Source organism: Pelophylax lessonae (assembly GCF_965119305.1).
Source record: "Pelophylax lessonae genome assembly, chromosome: 1".
NCBI lineage: Eukaryota > Metazoa > Chordata > Amphibia > Anura > Ranidae > Pelophylax > Pelophylax lessonae.
Genome location: NC_138768.1, coordinates 436062402 through 436081552, shown reverse-complemented (window position 1 = coordinate 436081552; position 19151 = coordinate 436062402). Strand labels below are relative to the sequence as shown.

General features: G+C 44.6%; 1 protein-coding gene across 1 annotated transcript in view; it reads left to right on the top strand.

Moving 5' to 3' along the window:
- The first annotated feature begins 1406 nt into the window (after positions 1-1406).
- Positions 1407-19151, top strand: part of LOC309561365 (glyoxylate reductase/hydroxypyruvate reductase-like) — a 50233-nt gene continuing 32488 nt past the window's right edge. The window contains exons 1-2 of the mRNA XM_082265245.1: positions 1407-1621; positions 14303-14433. Of these exons, the coding sequence (XP_082121371.1) occupies positions 1455-1621; positions 14303-14433 (298 nt within the window). The 5' untranslated portion in view covers positions 1407-1454. The remainder of the gene's footprint in view (positions 1622-14302; positions 14434-19151) is intronic.

Here is a 19151-nt window from a genome sequence, read left to right as displayed (position 1 = left end):
ACTGTGCCCTCCTGCCTCGTGTGCTGTGCCCTGCTTGCCTCCTGTACCTTGCCCTGCTGCTGCCGCCTTGTACACTGCTATCAAGTTGGACCCATAATTAAGCATATGTACAGAAAAAAAAATGTACAAGTTTCACATTAAATAGGTACGTTTTAATATTTATTCTATTATTTAATGCTATTTTTAAAAATAATTGTTGTTTATATCTACAGCTTGCAGATCACACCAATGTTCCATGACCTGTCGATATGAAAATTATTTCAGGAGTTCCCTGAGATTTCAGACTTTTTGCCAGGGGTAGAAAAGTTGAGAAACCTTGATCTAAATCATAGGCCCAAAAAGACCCATCAGTGGCTGAATTAAAAAAAAAGTGAAGGTTCTAGAGTGGCCACCTAAATTTCTTGACCTCAATTGCATTCAGGCACTTTAGGGATATCTTAAGGTGGTTTAAAAAAAAAAAAAAAAAGATTTCCCTGCAAGGCAATGTCATATAGTACTAGTAAGCCGGACCTTCAGAGTGCATGCGCCAATGAGGTCATCGGCTGCATGCACTCTTAATATCTCCTAAACTGTGCAAGTTTATTAGATATTCACCGTACCTACAGGTAAGTCTTATCATAGGCTTACCTGTTGGTACAAATGGTGTAACAGAGTTTACTACCACTTTAGGCATGCAGTTAATGCTAGGCAACAAATTACAGGATCTGGAGGTTTTTCGCAATGAAGAATGGGCAAGTTTTCCATATGAGAAATAGAGCATCATTCATAACTATAACAGAAGACTGTAAGCTGCCATTAAAGCTAAGGGAGTCAATGCACAATATATAGAAATAAGGGTCTGCAAACTTTTGAACATGATCATTGTATAATTTTTCTTTATTGCTATGACTTGTTTAATTATTGTACTATGCTTTGATTCCTAATAGTTTAATTGAAATCATAATAAAAAAAAAAGAAATGTGTTTGGTTTGATCTCTTATGTTTTATTATTAAATGCTCCACATTTTACAAATTCTGTAAGGGATATGAAAATACGTGAGATTAACTGTATATATACTGTATCTTCCCATTAAAAATGTTTACCCCCTTGGACATTTTGTATGTTTTATTGTCATGGGACATGGAATAACAGCTAGTACACTCTATCAGCTTTAGATATTTGGACACTGTTTTTTCCCCTTTCCTCTTTGGAAAACCTCTTCATAAAACTGGTTGTTTTGGGACCAATTGCGCAGACTAGTAAACTAACACTATTGACTTGTGTACAACAAGTTATTAATAATCTACCAGTGCTAAAAAGAGGTCATGGGTGTAAGTAGGACATGTAGCTTATCTATTGGCTATTAGGTTTAATGTCCTCCCACTGTTACTGTTTGCACAAAATTCCAGACTTGCTCATCTGGCACAAGTTCTATCCAAAGTCCTCCAGAAATTGTGGTATATGTCACCTTAGCATGCGGACTTCTTCTCATTTGAAAGTTCTGTTCAGAACACTAGTTAGAGGTCCTCACATCTGCTGCAGGTCTCAAGCTATGAAGGCTGCAGGGAAACAATTACCAAAGATTTATGTAACTAGAAGGATCCCCCCAGATGGAATCAAGATTCTCCGACAATCTGGAAGGTGAGTGAGCATATACCATTTAAAATGTTAAATTAACCAGTTTGTTTGTGCTTAAAAGCCTGCTCTGGAACAGAGGTTTTGGTTAGTTAGGTTTTTGTGTTTTAACAAATTTTATCTCTGCTCAAGTTCAATGCTAAGGATAGAAGAGCTGCAGGTGACTGCCGCACTGATGTCTTTTTTCACCCCCTTTTCCCCTTTACTAGTTACAGAATACACACAATGTTATGTGAATGGCCAAGGGGGAAGGGGAGGCAATGGGATTGATTTACTAAAGGTAAATTCACTGTGCACTCTGCAAGAGCATTTGACACAGCTTAGTAAATGAGATGAAGCTTCACTTTGCAAAGATTATCTGATCACATGCAAGGAAAAAAAAATAAACAGGATTTTTGCTTGCACATGATTGCTCTGGGTGCAAATGCATTTGCAAAGTGCACCGTCTTTCTGCTATTAGTAAATCAATTTTAGTGGCATCAGGGCTGCAGTCTGAGACCCGCAGCTCTCATATCCAGAGCAGGTTGGAGGTACAGCTGAAGCTACAGAACTCCATTTATCTCCTAACACTCTCTGTCTCTATTTGCATACATTGATATGCAGCAAAATAATGCTGCCGCCTTAACTTAAAAGAACCCTTTCACACACTGTAGCAAAAATGCTTTTGAGAGATGTAGTTTTGGGGTTGTTCTTTCATCAATAGCAGCTGACCTTCCAACAGCTGCCTCTGAAAAAAAATTTACAAGCCTGGAAATGATGCCACAGAGAGTAATATAAGCTGTATCTCACTACATGAACAAGGTAAGACAAAACTTATGCTGAAATGTGTTCTAACATGGGAGAGGTTGGTTTAAGGGTAAACAATAGCTTATTTACTAGCATGTGAGTGTGCCTACAGCCTCATAACTAAATATCTGCAGTGTGAGACGCTCTTCTGTCTGTGACTGCCAGTTTTACGAGATTTGGAGCAAGATTTGGTGATGTCAGATTTGATGAATCTGTTCCTGAGAAGAAATCTCCCTACTTATGCTTCATTCATTCTGTGAATCTGTGCTTTCTGCGCCTCTCCTTCTACTTCATTCTACTTGTGTAGGTCCCTCCAGCCAGGGCTGTCTTTTCGCATGGGCTGCGCCCATGGGCCCTAGGTGCATGTATGGCCCCTGCATTCCCCCCCTCCGCGTGTGAAGTGGATAGAGCGGGTGATCAGTGCAGCGGTGGGAGGAAAAAACTGGCACCAATCTTTTGTGGCCCTCACTGCAGCAGCTGAAAGCCAACATCTCCTACTCTAGCTGCTGCATTGAGGGCCACGAAAGATCAGTTCCAAGTAAGTATTTCCCCCACCCATTGAACTGATTCAGATTTCTCTCGCTGCCTTCCCATGTGCCCCCACCCCTCTCAGTGCTTCTGGCTTCCCCCCTCTCCTGCCGGCAGCAGCTGTAGGCACACAGGGGGATCTTCAGGATGGAGAACGGGAAACGGACCGGTAAATATATAATTCCCTTACTAATCTGCAGTGCAGCTGAGGATACCAAATAAGGGACTGGGGAATGTTTCCTCAGTCCCTTTCTCTGTCTCAAAAGTGAGACTTCAGGGGTTTGTTTAGACCTGATATTTCACCAAAGCCCCCCCAACAGTGTTGTGAAAAAAAAATGAAATTAAAATTAATTACAAATTAAAATAAAAAATAAATAAAAAAGTGTAAAAAATTAAATACAAATCTGTAAAAAAATCGGACTTAAATTGCCATAAAATATGTGGCAAATTGAATAAAAATTAATAAAATATGTGGCATAATTTAGCAACACCCACTATGATGCATTGCATTACTTTGCCCAGGGGCCTGTGATGCTGTTAAGGTGGCACTGCCTCCAGCCATCCAAACACCAGTCATTGGGGGGAGGGGAGGGGGGCAGGAAACAAAGCCCTGCTCTTTTATGAAGATTGCCACCTCTACCCAGAGAAACAGTGCAGATCAAGGCAGTGTAAGTCAGTTATGGGGAAAGGATCAGCTGCAGGGAGCACACAGGTGATTCTGGTCACTTAGTCACTTAGCCTATGCTTGCATTTTTTGGGTATTGCTTCCACAGTGCATGACTGCCAACTATTGTTTTTAGAAAGAAGTCAGGTTTTTCTCATGAGGGTTTGTTTTAAATATCTATGAAGGATAAGCATAAGGATTAAATTCAACTAGCTTCCTGGCTGCATGGAACAGCTTGGGCAGTTCAGCTTACCCCCTTCACTCACAATCTTACCACACCTCTAGTCCCTGAGGACCATGCTGTAGCATGCTGACCGAGGTTTTTAACAAATACGTACGTAGTATAAGGATTCTCTATTTTTTGGATTCAAATGCCATGGTATGCATTGATATACCTCCTAAGACCCAGTTCGTCCTGACAGTATAGTCACCTGCTGACTTGTCTTAAACATATTGGACTAGGTGGGACTTTAAGTGAGACCCAAGCTGGTGTTGCCCGGCATCTCCATCCCTATAACAAGAAAAAAAAAATGAGGTTGAAGGATTGTAAGAGGTGCATGAAAGTCAGCCAGCCCCCAGTCTGATGTACTCACCCTCCAGTCTGTCACTAACCAAATGGACCTGTCTCTTGGTACAAAGAACAGGGGTTTAGTTGACACACATTTAGCAACCATGTGCCTCCAGTATGAGGACACTAAATTAGGAGTGTTAGGACTGCAGATTTAACAGGGTGCCGTGAAGTGGCTCTGCAGCTTTCACATGCGTTTGCAAATGTGTGTCAACTAAACCCTTGTTCTTTGTACCAAGAGACAGGTCCATTTGGTTAGTGACAGACTGGAGGGTGAGTACATCAGACTGGGGGCTGACTGACTTTCATGCACCTCTTACAATCCTTCAACCTCATTTTTTTTTTTTACCTGCTGACTTGTCAACATCCACAGATAGCTTAACTCCTCAATAAGGGACAGATGTTGAACCTAATGCAATTTTACTTCAAACAATTGCATTACAGAGGATGTTTTTCCAGTGTTTTAAAGTGTAAAAAGACAATGTCTTTCCTAAGCCCTGTCTCTGCGAAGAACTAACACTGACTGAAGGAACATGGAAGAAGCCGGGAGGGTCTAGTGAGGACAAAACTAACTAGCACTAAACAGGAGAAGTGGACATAGGAAGAAACCAAAATCACAGTATTGCAGTGGCCCAAAATGGACACTAGATGCTAGCATATTACAGAAAAATAACAACCTAATCAATATAACACAACACAATATATTACATGAAAGCATGAAAGTGTCACCTAAGTGGGGCAGAACACCTAAGGCCTCCTGCACACTGCTTAATGAAAACACAAATTTATTTTTACTGATCTAAAATGCAGCCCATTGTTTTCATTGTGCCTGTGCACACAGATGTGTAAACAAGTGTTGTGTATTGATCAGTAAAAAAATAAATAAACAAAATAGAAAAATCTGCTGGTCAGTAAATTTGTGCTAATACATGCAAATACGCACAAATTTAACTCTCTAACCAATCTAACCACTTCCAGCCCACCGTATAGACAAACAAAGGCGGGTGGGTGCTCTCTTGTTCTGGGATGACGTCATATGACGCTGTCCCACTCTCGCTGCGCTTGTGCGCCCTCAGCGGCGCTCAGTGCCACAATCAGCAGTCCGCTGTGTCACTGGGGCACGATGCATTCCTGATTTCCGTAAAGAGCCAATGATGCGACTCTTTACCCATGTGATCAGCTGTGTCCAATCACAGATGATCACATGTAAACAAGGAAATACCGGTTATCGGCTTTTTCTCTATCACACTGACAGAGTGTGAGAAGAGCTGATTGGCAGCATTTCCTCACAGGGGAGACCTGCAAAGATAATCAGGGCACAGATCATTAGTGCCCTGGTTATCAGTGCAGCCCCAACAGTGCCCAGCACTAATGCCAGTCAGTGCCTGCTCAGAGTGCCACCCATTAGTGCCCATCAGTGCTTATCAGTGCCACCTATCAGTGCTGCATATTAATGCCTCCTCATTACTGCCACCTCATCAGTGCCGTCTCATCAATGCCCATCAGTGCTACCTCATCAGCGCACATCAGTGAAGGAGAAGGAGAAAAAATTACTTATTTACAACATTTTCTACCAGAAACTAAGAAAAACTTTTTTTTTTTTTTTCAAAATTTTCAGTCTTTTTTTTTTTTTTTTTGCAAAAAATATCACCACAACAAAGCTCTATTTGTGTGAAAAAAATTATACAAATTTAGTTTGGGTACAGAGTTGCATAACCGCACAATTGTCATTCAAAGCGCCACAATGCTACAAGCTGAAAATTGGCCTGGGCAGGAAGGGAGTCAAAGTGCCCAGTATTGAAGCGGTTAAAATTGTCCTTTACAGAGTTGACTTATTTTCAGATGCTGCTTTGCTGGATTCTGTTTTACTTACATACAGTAGCTCTTTCTGGCAACGTGTATGTCACTGTTAACTGCAGTTTCATGACCGCAGAAAAGCTAAGGACATAGGTTTATCTGAACTGCATTATTTTGGAGAACTGTATGGTTAATTATTGACTGTAAATTTATTTATTCTGTCTGCTTGGGCTGCTTACGAAATAGCTATTTGAAATAGCTGGTCTTGGTATTTATTTTAATTTTGCATAATCCCATGTTTTTACAAGGCCACTTTTTCTGATAACACGATTAATTTCATAGTACTGTTCCTCATCCAGAATACCCAGGCATATTCTACAAACTCGATTCAAAAAAAGTTGGGACACTGTACAAATTGTGAATAAAACAGAATGCAATGGTGTGGAAGTTTCAGATTTCAATACTTTATTCAGAATACAACATAGATGACATATCAAAGGTTTAAACTGAGAAAATGTATAATTTTAAGGGGAAAAAAAGTTGATTTTAAATTTTATGACATCAACACATCTCAAAAAAGTTGGGACAAGGCCATACCACTGTGTGGCATCCCCTCTTCTTTTTATAACAGTCTGCAAACGTCTGGGGACTGAGGAGACAAGTTGCTCAAGTTTAGGAATAGGAATGTTGTCCCATTCTTGTCTAATACGGGCTTCTAGTTGTTCAACTGTCTTAGGTCTTCTTTGTCGCATCTTCCTCTTTATGATGTGCCAAATGTTTTCTATGGGTGAAAGATCTGGACTGCAGGCTGGCCATTTCAGTACCCAGGGCCTTCTTCTACGCAGCCATGATGTTGTAATTGATGCAGTATGTGGTCTGGCATTGTCATGTTGGAAAATGCAAGGTCTTCCCTGAAAGAGACGACGTCTGGATGGGAGCATATGTTGTTCTAGAACTTAGATATACCTTTCAGCATTGATGGTGCCTTTCCAGATGTGTAAGCTGCCCATGCCACACGCACTCATGCAACCCCATACCATCAGAGATGCAGGCTTCTGAACTGAGCGCTGATAACAACTTGGGTTGTCCTTGTCCTCTTTAGTCCGGATGACATAGTGTCCCAGTTTTCCAAAAAGAACTTCAAATTTTGATTCGTCTGGCTACAGAACAGTTTTCCACTTTGCCACAGTCCATTTTAAATAAGCCTTGGCCCAGTGAAAACCCCTGTGCTTCTGGATCATGTTTAGATATGTCTTCTTTTTTGGCCTATAGAGTTTTAGCCAGCAACGGCGAATGGCACGGTGGATTGTGTTCACCTACAATGTTTTCTAGAAGTATTCCTGAGCCCATATTGTGATTTCCAGTACAGTAGCTTTCCTGTATGTGATGCAGTGCCGTCTAAGGGCCCAAAGATCACGAGCATTCAGTATGGTTTTCCGGCCTTGACCCTTACGCACAGGGATTGTTCCAGATTCTCTGAATCTTTGGATGATATTATGCACTGTAGATGATGATAGCTTCAAACTCTTTGCAATTTTTCTCTGAGAAACTCTTTTCTGATATTGCTCCACTATTTTTCGCCGCAGCATTGGGGGAATTGGTGATCCTCTGCCCATCTTGACTTCTGAGAGACACTGCCACTCTGAGAGGCTCTTTTTATACCCAATCAGGTTGGCAGTTGACCTAATAAGTTGCAAATTGGTCCTCCAGCTGTTCCTTATATGTGCATTTAACTTTTCCATCCTCTTATTGCTACCTGTCCCAACTTTTTTGGAATGTGTAGCTCTCATGAAATCCAAAATTCAAATTGTCTCACTTTCAACAATTGATATGTTATCTATATTATATTGTGAATAAAATTTAAGTTTATGAGATTTGTAAATGAGTCCATTCCTTTTTTACTCACAATTTGTACAGTGTCCCAACTTTTTTGGAATTGGGTTTGTAGTACAGGAACAGGTAACGATAAGATTGAGGACAAAAGATCCGTCACCTATTTCCAGTAACGAGCTATGACAGGGCATATCCATATTACATGTGCAAAATCAGCTTTTGTAAGATTACATCTTGTACAGTCAGACCTGGGTATGCGATGCATAGCATGCAAAAATCCCAAGGCTAAACAGAATAGCCAACCAGGTAAACAGGAGCTCAACAAAAGACAACTGGAGCCCGACCTGAACAATACACCCCCAAAGAGGGAACAAACCCTCTAAACAGCAGCCTGCAAAACTTTGTGGCAAAAGGAAGCATCCACAGATTCAATTTAGTGAAAGTGTGCACGGACGACTAGGGGGCCGCCTTGCAAATCTGTGCCATTGATGCCTGATGACCGAATGCCCAGAAAGCACTAAGCACCCAAGTAGAGTGCGCAGTTACAGGGAAAGGAGAAACATGACCCTTGATAGAATAGGCCTGAGTCACCGTCTGTCTGATCCACCTGGAAATGGTCGCAGAAAAGGCAGACAGATTGAGGACAAAAGATCCGTCACCTATTTCCAGTAACGAGCTATGACAGGGCATATCCATATTACATGTGCAAAATCAGCTTTTGTAAGATTACATCTTGTACAGTCAGACCTGGGTATGCGATGCATAGCATGCAAAAATCCCAAGACTAAACAGAATAGCCAACCAGGTAAACAGGAGCTCAACAAAAGACAACTGGAGCCCGACCTGAACAATACACCCCCAAAGAGGGAACAAACCCTCTAAACAGCAGCCTGCAAAACTTTGTGGCCAAAGGAAGCATCCACAGATTCAATTTAGTGAAAGTGTGCACGGACGACTAGGGGGCCGCCTTGCAAATCTGTGCCATTGATGCCTGATGACCGAATGCCCAGAAAGCACTAAGCACCCAAGTAGAGTGCACAGTTACAGGGAAAGGAGAAACATGACCCTTGATAGAATAGGCCTGAGTCACCGTCTGTCTGATCCACCTGGAAATGGTCGCAGAAAAGGCAGACAGCCTTTTCATGGCCCATCCGTGATCACAAACAGTGAGTCCTACCTCTGAAAAGACTCTGTGGCTGCCAAATACACCTGAATCGCCTGAACCACATCCAGGTTATGCAAAGCAAAATCCTTAAGATGTTTGGGCCTGGGCTCAGGGAAGGCAACACAAGGAACTATGGACATGGGCAAAGAATCGCCTTATCTTTGAGGACCACCAAGTAGAGGGTACAATAAGATAACAGCACCAGCTCCGACACCATGTGAGTACAGGTGATACCCACCAAAAAACCTTCTGGGACAGCGTAAGCAGGGGAATCTCCCAAATATTTTCAAAGGGTGGCTTCTGGAGAACTGAAAGCACCAGATCCTAAGGTGGTAGAGGAGACCGCACCGGTGGAGTCAGATGTCGAACCCCTTGAATAAAGGTATGCACCAGGGAGTGCGTGGCCAGAGGTCGCTGAAAGAAGACCGCCAAGGCTGACACCTGGCCCTGATGGTACTCAAGGCCAATTTCTGCTCAACACCTTGTTGAATAAAATTCCAAGCCACCAAAAAAGATTGAGGGTGAACTCCAATCGACTCACGCCACAAAATGTACGCTTTCCACTTTTGATGGTAGATCTTCCTAGAAATAGTTCCTAGCCTTCAGTAGTGTCGGAAACACAGATCCAGGCAAACCTCTAACCTTCAGCACCTGGCTTTCAACAACCAGGCCATCAAATCCAGTGACTGTAAAGCAGGATGGAAGATCAGCCCTTGAGACACTAGATCCTACCTGGGAGGGAGTCTCCAAAGAAACGTCGGTGACCAGTCGCCCCAGGTCCACGTACCAAGACCGACGAGGCCAGTCCAGGGACCATAAAGTGACCAAAATCCCCTCAGCCTCGATTCTGCACAAAAGCCACGGCAGAAGCTTGAGAGGATAAAAGCGTAAATCAGACGATACTGGCCCCAACGGGGCCACCAAAGCGTCTGTGTCGGCCAGAGGATCCCGTGACCTTGCCACAAACCTCGGTACCTTTCTGTTGAGCCGGGACGCCAACAGATCCACCTCGGGGGGCCCCACCAGAGACATATATGATGAAACACGTCAAGATGAAAGGACCACGCCTCTTGGTCCAACGCCTGCCGACTGAGATAATCCACCTGTCAGTTTTTCACTTCTGGAATGTGTAGTGGAGCAGGCCAGAACAAAGCGTTCTGCCCACCGGTGAATGCCGGCTACTTACAGGGCTGGCAATACAATCTTTGTTCCGCCCTGGTGATTGAAATAAGCCACCGCCGTGGCATTGTCCAACTGGATCTGCACCGGAAGCCCCCAGAGTCAATTCGTCCAGTGATCCATGCACAGCCTGATCGCCCGAAGTTCCAAGGCATTTATCGGCAGTGTGGACTCTTCCAGCATCCAACAACCCACAGTGGAGCTCAGTCCCAGGACACCTCCCCGCCCAGACAAACTGGCATCGGTAGTGACCACTGTCCAATATAAGGGGAGAAAGGATTTGCCCTGCCGAGGAGCCAGAGAGCAAAACCACCAGACCACAGACCCCTTGGTTTCCAGGTAGCCAAATCTGATTGTCCAGAAACCTCGGACACATGTCCCATTTGATCAGGATTTCCCTGTGAAGAGACCTCGTGTGGAACTGTGCAAACGGAACTGCCTCAAAGGTAGATACCATCAAGCCCAGCACACACACGCAAGTCCAGGACTAGAGGGAGGACCACCTGCTGGACAGCAGTAGGTGAATCGTAGCTTGCAACTTCTGGAGCTCGTCCAGAGGAAGGAACACTCTGGTTAGGGCTGAATCCAGAGTCAGACCCAGATAATCAAATTTTCTGGATGGAATCAGAGCAGACTTCTAATAGCCAACCAAACTCTGTCAGGGTCTGTATTGTGATCTCCACGTTGTCCATCAGGGCAGCAGAGGACTCCGTTCACAAGAGGAGGTCGGCCAGGTAGCCCAGTACTGCAATCCCCCGCTGACGTAGCAACGTCACAACCAGGGCCCATACTTTTGTGAAGACCCAAGGAGCGGAGGCAAGACCAAAGGGTAATGCCATGAACTGGTAAGACTCCTCTCCCACAGCAGCAAGAAAGTTCCCCTGATAGAGAGATGCCACCACTGTGTGAATGGACTCCATTCTGAACCTTTTCCGGAGGGCAAGAACGAAACTCTATCTTGTAACCGGACAGTATCACATCATGGACCTATTGGTTTTTTACCAAGGAGGTCCACGGGGCTGGAAACCAGTGAAGATCCCCCTACCCCAGGCATGGGTGAGGGCGCACCTTCATGCTGAAGGAGCCTTGTCTGCGGGTCTAGAGAATCCCGCTCTCTACTTGCCAGACCACAACTGCTTGGAACCTCCTGAGGAGGATTTAAAAGGTTTTGAACCCTTGTCAGTAGACCCTGCAGGACGAAAAATGTATTTTGAGCCAAGAAAGACGGGCCATGTCTGTGACTAAGTTCTTTCCCTTTCCCAGACTGTGGAAGCATGGTACTCTTCCTCCCTGTGAGACTCTTAATGATGTCATCCAGGGTAGCCCCAAACAGGCCATCGCCTTGAAAGGGTAAATCAGACAGAGTTTTTTAGACGTCTGGTCCACAGACCATCACTTAAGCCACACTACACGCTCAAGCATCACTGCCAAAACAGATAGCTTATCAGGGGAACCACATCCAAAAAGGCATAGCATACAAAACCGCAGCCCCCAGACCAACTGGTCCGCCACCCAGCAAAGGCAGGGGGAATCTGCTCACCCTCTAGGTCAGTGGTTCTCAACTCCAGTCTTTAGGACCCACTGACAGGCCAGATTTTACGTATTACCTTGGGGAGATTAGAGTACTGCAAATGATATCACCTGTGATGTATTTCAGTTATCTTGCAAACCTGGCCTGTCAGTGAGTCCTGAGGACCGGAGTTGAGAACCACTGCTCTAGGTCATGGGGCAAAAGCTTAGCCCACTCAGTTAGTGTTTGTGACACCAGGGCAATGGCCAGGACTGGCCTAAGCCCCGGGCCAGCAAAAGTGAACATATTGCAGGCCACAGACTCCACCTTCCTGTCAGCCGGATCTTTGAAAAAAACCAAAGATTGCTATACCGGAATCAGGGTTGTTGTGTTCAACCTAGAGACAGGGGATTCCACCACTGGTGGAGCAGTCCATTTCTTAAGTTGAGACTCCTCAAAGGTACCACACCTCAAAAGCCTGTAGTCAACACCAGGCTAAAGGAGGAGCCCCAGAGGCTCCCCTGTCATGGCCGCCGCCCCATCAGCAAGCCGGACCCATGAAAAATGGCCGCCGGACTACACAATCATGGCTGCCGGTCATTGAAATACATAGGCTATGACAAAATGGCCACCACACGTGGCACCACAAGACTCCAAGGGACCAAGGGGAGATCCCTGGAGCCCTGGCATTTAACCAGCAAAGAGAGGGGGGACCAGGCACAGGATCACCAGTACAGTGCAGCACACCAGCCCCAGTCACTATCTTAACCCACCACGCTACCCCAGATGGGGGGGTACCAGATGGCCCATAGGGACCACCAAGGGGGTGTCTGAGGGCAAGGAGGGGAACCCACAGCTTCCGACCATCCCAGGGAGGGGCCCGCATCCACCCCAAAACCCTCCAGGTCGGAGTTAGCTACTCACCATACCAGGAACCAGACAGGCACCACTCCAGACAGAACCTCCTTGCCATCAAAATAGGGGGGCTGTCAGCCAGGAGGATCGCTGCAACTCAGGCCGAGACTAGGTCTTATGCGACCTCGGGAGCCGTTTAACTTACAGGCCAGCCCCCGTCCAGTGGGGCTTTGTCATGGCCGACCTAGCGTTGAGCTGCCAGACTGGGGTGACCACTGGATCTAGATTATCCATCCCCTCGTCCAGTCCGGCAATTGATTGCAGATCTCGCAAGAAAAAAAAAAAAGACAAAAAAAAAAAACATTTAAAAAGAAAAAGTTGCCAGGACCAGAGATCCCGGCAGGAAACTAGGCCCTTACTCCTGACTAGGCAGAAAAAAACTGAAGACCTATAGCAGAGAGGGGGAGTATACCACCTGGGACTGCCCATAGGCGAAGCCAAGTCTTTTTTCTGCCTAGTGTCCTACTCCTGTAGGGGGCAATATATGGAGAGCTGTGTCCGTCAATGAACGAAAGAAATGTCTGAACCAGGATCCCCAAAACAAAAGTCTGGTTTCATGACAACATAGGAGATTATCCATGTTATTCTATGCTAGCTGTTATGTGAGTAAGCTTTATGTAGTCAGGTGTTATGGGCACAGAAACACAATTTTTCAGGCTTTTGGAACCTGGAGGGCAGCTGTTCTTCCAATGTAATGAGATTAAAACTGTTAACAAGTAATTTACAGCGGATTTCTTAAAAGGTCATATAACTTGGTAATAACGATTTCCAGTGTAGCACTTAACCCCTGATGGGGCTTCTAGAAATGACCCAGGCCTCTCTTACCTATTCAGAGGCTGCCAGGCCCACACACCAGTCCCAAGCACAAACACAGGTCCAGTCTAGAGGATGACTTATTGCAGATTTATTGCAGTTTTTAAACATAAGAGAGATGAGGAGGGAGGATACTCCAAACCGTAAAAAGGCACAACGACAGATTCCCAAGCACAAATCCTTTAGCAGCAGCCTTTGCAGTAGGTAGAGGGGATAGACAACTGGGACTCTGTGAGCAATCCCAGTCCTTACAGAATCCTCTGTCATTATTCCCCAAAGCACATGCACACCTGGAGTTCTAGGCCAAGATCCTACTCACAATGTCCAAGGACAGCTGTTGTCCATGCAGCTTCCATGTGACACTATTCAGAGACGAGATCCTTCTCCACTGCTGAACAGGCCTCGCAAACATTTATCTTTTTCCCAGCCACCTTCTGGGCACCACTCCCTGGGATTGGCTGAGGTCAGATATATATTCATAACTCTGTGGCCAACCCTCCTACTCTATTGTGGAAACTTTTTCCAGAGGCAGGCAGGAGCAATCAACCACCAAGCTTAGGAAAACCTGGCTAGACCTAGATAATAGATTGCTTCACCACTGAGTACACCAGAGGCAAAAACGAAATTTAACCTGCTAGAGCAGGGCGCTACATCAGGAATACGATAAGCCTATTCATATTGTTATATCTATTAAAATACATGTTATTTAAGGGTTAGTATCTTGGATCAGTAATGTATATTGTATTAATGAAACTGTAAATCAATACCGGAAAGTGGATGATTCATGTGTACATACTGTATGTTGTATCCTATTTTTTTAAGAACTAGGTGTCAACAGCAAGTGCATGAACTGCTATGGGTATAAAAAAAATACAAGGGTGCTTATGTTGGGAATACTAACTGACTAACCTTATGATTTAACATTTCAGTTGTGAAATTGAACAGTGGGATTCTGATGATCCAGTTCCACGTTCTGAACTTCTTAAGAAGGTTTCTGGAGTTCAGGGCCTATATTGCCTTTTAACAGAGAAGATTGACAAGGAATTGCTGGATGCTGCAGGTGGGATTTTAATCGTTTACTCTAGGGGTACAAGGGCAATTTTTTAGAAGCTTAATCTTGCTACTAAAATATCATGAGATTGATCTTTTTGTTTGTATCATATTACTTCTAATGAGAGTTGCTATATGGGAGGTTTTCAGTAGCAATCCAGCATTTTGTGCAATACCTCAATTTAATTGCATAGCAGAAACCAATAGCATATCTGTTGGTGGGTGTAGTTTCTACTCCACTCAGCAGGTGGCACCTTACCGCCTCAGGGATGGAGTGGAGTCTTAGGGGGGGATGACATTCCCTTGCGGCCTCTATATGTGTCACCTGGGAAGCAGCCGATGGTTGGATGCTGTAACCTTCATTGACCTTCTTCAGCCATCTTTGTTGGACAGTGCCTATTAAATAGCAGTGCCCTAATGAGTGTAGGAAGAGGAACCCCATCTGTCAGGGACAGAGGAGTAATGTTGGGGAGAGGTTCAAATGCAAGGAAGGAAAGTGTAGGAGATACCACAGCAGGCTTTACACAGCACCTGTATTTAGAGCTGCTATCGCTAACCTGTTCCCTGTCTGCCAAAGCTGCTGCCGCTACTTATCCCTGTAAGGGCATGGGAATCGTGAGGGATATGTAAAGATTGCATCAAAAACACTGGGGGCCAAACAGATCCAGAATATATTAGGAGAAGCAGATATACAAAAAACTGCAGAGCTCAAATAGACAATAAGGTGCAAACGTATTAAAGTGCACGAGATATATATATATAATGTCCCAATGATGGGATATAAAATAAAATTAAACAATTGAGAAAAAAACAAATACAAAGAAAGAGTTCATTCAAGTATTCATTCAATGATAAGCTGTAAAGATCACACGTACAACTGTATCCTCCACCGTATAGGTAAATTTCAAACTCACCAGAGCCAAATGCTGTCTAAGTTATAGGACAGCAATCAGATATGTCTCCACAAATGTCATGATTTTAGAAAGTCTGGAGAACTGATGATGTCCAGTCGTGAGTATACCCTCCAGCAGAGTAGATAGCTCAGCACACCACATGAGAGAGTTTGAATAAAAAGAAGAGGCGTATGGTGTAGTACGAAATTAAAAATGTAATAAAACAATACTGCAACACTGGCAAGCCAGTACAGTGTACATAAAATAAAAAACAATAATACAAGAAAAGACTCACATCAAGAGCCACCACTTCAAAAATTGAGTGATGGCTGGACCTTGGGCATTTATTGTTTTTTCTTGTATTATTGTTTTTTATTTTATGTACACTGTACTGGCTTGCCAGTGTTGCAGTATTGTTTTATTAATTTCATACTACACCATGAGCCTCTTCTTTTTATTCAAACTCTCTCATGTGGTGTGCTGAGCTATCTACTCTGCTGGAGGGTATTCTCGTGACTGGACATCATCGGTTCTCCAGGCTTTCTAAGATCATGAGATTTATGGATACATACCTGATTGCTGTCCTATAACTTAAGCCTCGTACACACGCATCGAAAATCGTCAGGGAATTTTCGTCCGACGACCAATCTGCCGATTTTCGGCTTGTTAGTGTAGCACCACCCCCGCAGGAGCTGCTGATTATATTATTGGGTCTACACCCTGCCTAACAACCCAATCAAATTGGCTCGATCCCTCCTCAGGCACAACTGACCCAGAATAGGACTGGACTATCAAATAGATACACAGGTTGGAATACAATACTTCACTATGCAACAATACCTTGTTACCTTCTTGAATAGTAGTCCTTCTGGGTGACACAATGGAACAACGCACAAGATTGTAATTAACCAAACTTAGTTTACTATATATCAAATTGAATAGGGGAGATACAATACAATACAATACAAGTCCATAAAAGGTTATTTAAAACAGCTTTAAAAAGGTAAAAGAATACCCCCACACTCCTCCTGCATTAAGGCTAGACACAGTACCAGGTAGGTGGGCCTATCTGAGTCCCTCCCCCAGAGTTCTCTTCTTTCTTGTTGATCTTCGCTAGCAAGGTTATTGAATAGAGCTCATTTGTAATCCAGATTAGGAATAAAGATCAAGAGAGAGAAAACAACGAGCTGTTAGTTGTCACCGCAGGGTGTCTGCGTAACTGAGCAATAACTTCTGCGAGAGAGATAAGCCTCTGGCGACTCCTTTACAGACCTTATTGTTTGTCTATGAGTCTCCTGAGAGAGTATGGTGATAAACCCCGGGGTTTTATCACCTCCTGCTGCGCTACCGCTATCTGTAGATAAAACTGTCTCTTCAGCAGATAAAGTCAGTTATTGGGCATGTGCCCTCTCACCAACAGAAGTTTCTCCTTCGCGCGCTTCCACTGCGGTCTCAGTCCTTTGGCTATATGCCAGCCGCGCGGGGTCCTTCTGGCGGATGACTTCCGGTCTCGGCAAACAGCAGTATGACCTCCAGGAATGTGCCTCGTGCTTGAGATGGGACGGTTCCACGTCGTCCCTCCAGGCTAAAAGGCTCTGGCCCAATATCCAGTGTCAGTCCTTCACTCTCGCTCGCTGGTTCCTCAGAGTCCAGCGCAGAAAGGCGCCCCCTTCGCGCGCTTCTCTCTTCCTTTAAATAACCTCCCCCATAGTGCCGTGCGGTGCAGCCGTGCACCCTGGATCTTGCAAAGCAGCCTGGGAGATGTAGTTTCTTCATCTTGTGAAAAGGAAGTCACAGCCCGGGAAATTCCATGCAGCTACCACTAGAGGGAGCCTAGTTCCTGCCCACATATCAAACAGTGTCTTTAGGCATGTTTAACCCCGCTACACACTCCCCCCACTTGAGAAACTTTGGTCCCCAAAGAGGTCAACAGTATGTACCCTAGTGCATAGGTTGGCATTATACAACAAAAACATTAACATTTTGCTGAAATAAGTCAATCTGAATATATCCAATTTTGTATTCTAATAGCAGTGCAACAGTAAAACGATAAAGTGCAATTAATAAGCAAATAAGTGATTTCTACAGTGTTAATATAGTGCTGATTTCTAGTGCTTTTATATAGTGCTCCTTTAAAAAGCACATGTGCCTTTGCAATTTCTTAAACACTTACATCTTAAAGTTTGTGTTGTAAAAAAAAATCATCAAAAGGTGAGAAAGAGAAAAAAAACATATAGTGAGGTCAGAGCAACAAAATGTGCGCAAACATTAACTCACAAAGTAAACCAAATTGTGAACATCAAAAACTGTGCTTATTATAATAGCCAAACCCAATATCCTTATGTACAAACTTAAATGCAAACGTTTTCTACTTCAATACTTTGTTCTCATGATCTCTCACAGACCCCCCAAAACTTGGGTGGCTTGTACAGTTGTGCCTGGGGGTGAGCTAGGGTTGTCCCCCACCAAATCTACAGTGGAGGAACTAGGCTGGTCAGGAGACCTTTTGGAGATAAAAACAGCTTCTTCCGAACATTCACCCAATTGATCATAGGTCAGTCTCTTAGGTGGGTGAATGACTCTCCTTTCCCTCTGTTCCCGTGGAGGCATGCTCTCAGAGGTACTAGGATCAGGCACTTCTGAGGATTCTTCCATGTCCCCCTCCTCATGTTCCAACACAGAGGCACCTGATGGTTCAAGAGAGGTCAGTTCTTCTTCAGAGAAGGGTGCAACCTCCTCCTCAGGATCTTCATCCTCAGCTGCTTCTTCTGGAAGCATATGAAAGGGTATGAATTCAGGGGCTTCTGCCCGAAGGGCTCCTCTATCAGCCAAGTCAGACGAAGACAGGGAGGCAGGTGTGGGTTCTGGCAACTGAGATGACCACAACCAGTCGGGTACCTCCTCTTCATCTTCCAAATCTTCAGATGGAGAACTTCCCTCTCCCTCATCTGGGAGCATCGTCTGAGATCTGGTAACTGGTCTGGACCGGCGAGAAGTCGAAGGGGCCGCTGACAAGTCTTCCACAGGGGGCATACGAACCGCTTCAGAGAGAGGCAGCAAATGGTTCCGATGCCAAGCCTTCAATGGACCCACACTTCCCTCAGGCCGAATTTGGTACACAGGAAGGTTTGGCAGTTGCTTACAGATAACATAAGGTTGGGACTTCCAGCGGTCTGCCAACTTGTGTTTTCCCGGGACACCCAAGTTTCTCAACAAAACCCTGTCCCCTGGTTGCAGGTCATGGATCCGAACTTTTAGGTCGAAATTTTTTTTATTCCGCAGTCCACGTTGATCAGATGTGGCCTGAGCCTTGTCATAGGCCGCTTTCAGACTCTTCCGCAGTCGGTCCACATATCCTCTATGCGATGCTGAAGAGGTATGATCAGGCGAAATGCCAAAGGCCAAATCCACTGGCAACCGAGCCTCCCTTCCAAACATCAGCCGATAAGGGGAATATCCAGTAGCATCACTGACAGTGCTGTTGTAGGCATGCACAATGGCAGCTACGTGCCTGCCCCAATGCTGTTTCTTCTCTGAGCTCAAAGTCCCCAACATATCCAAAAGAGTCCTGTTAAATCGTTCAGGCTGGGCATCCCCCTGTGGATGGTAGGGAGTGGTTCTAGTCTTTTGAATGCCTAACATATCTAACAGTCTCTTGATCAGTCTGCTTTCAAAGTCCCTTCCCTGATCAGAATGGAGGCGCTGTGGTAACCCATAATGTACAAAGAACTTCTCTACAAGAACTTTGGCTACCGTTGAGGCCTTCTGATCCCTTGTTGGGAATGCTTGAGCATATCTGGTAAAATGGTCTGTTACCACAAGGACATTCCCCTGG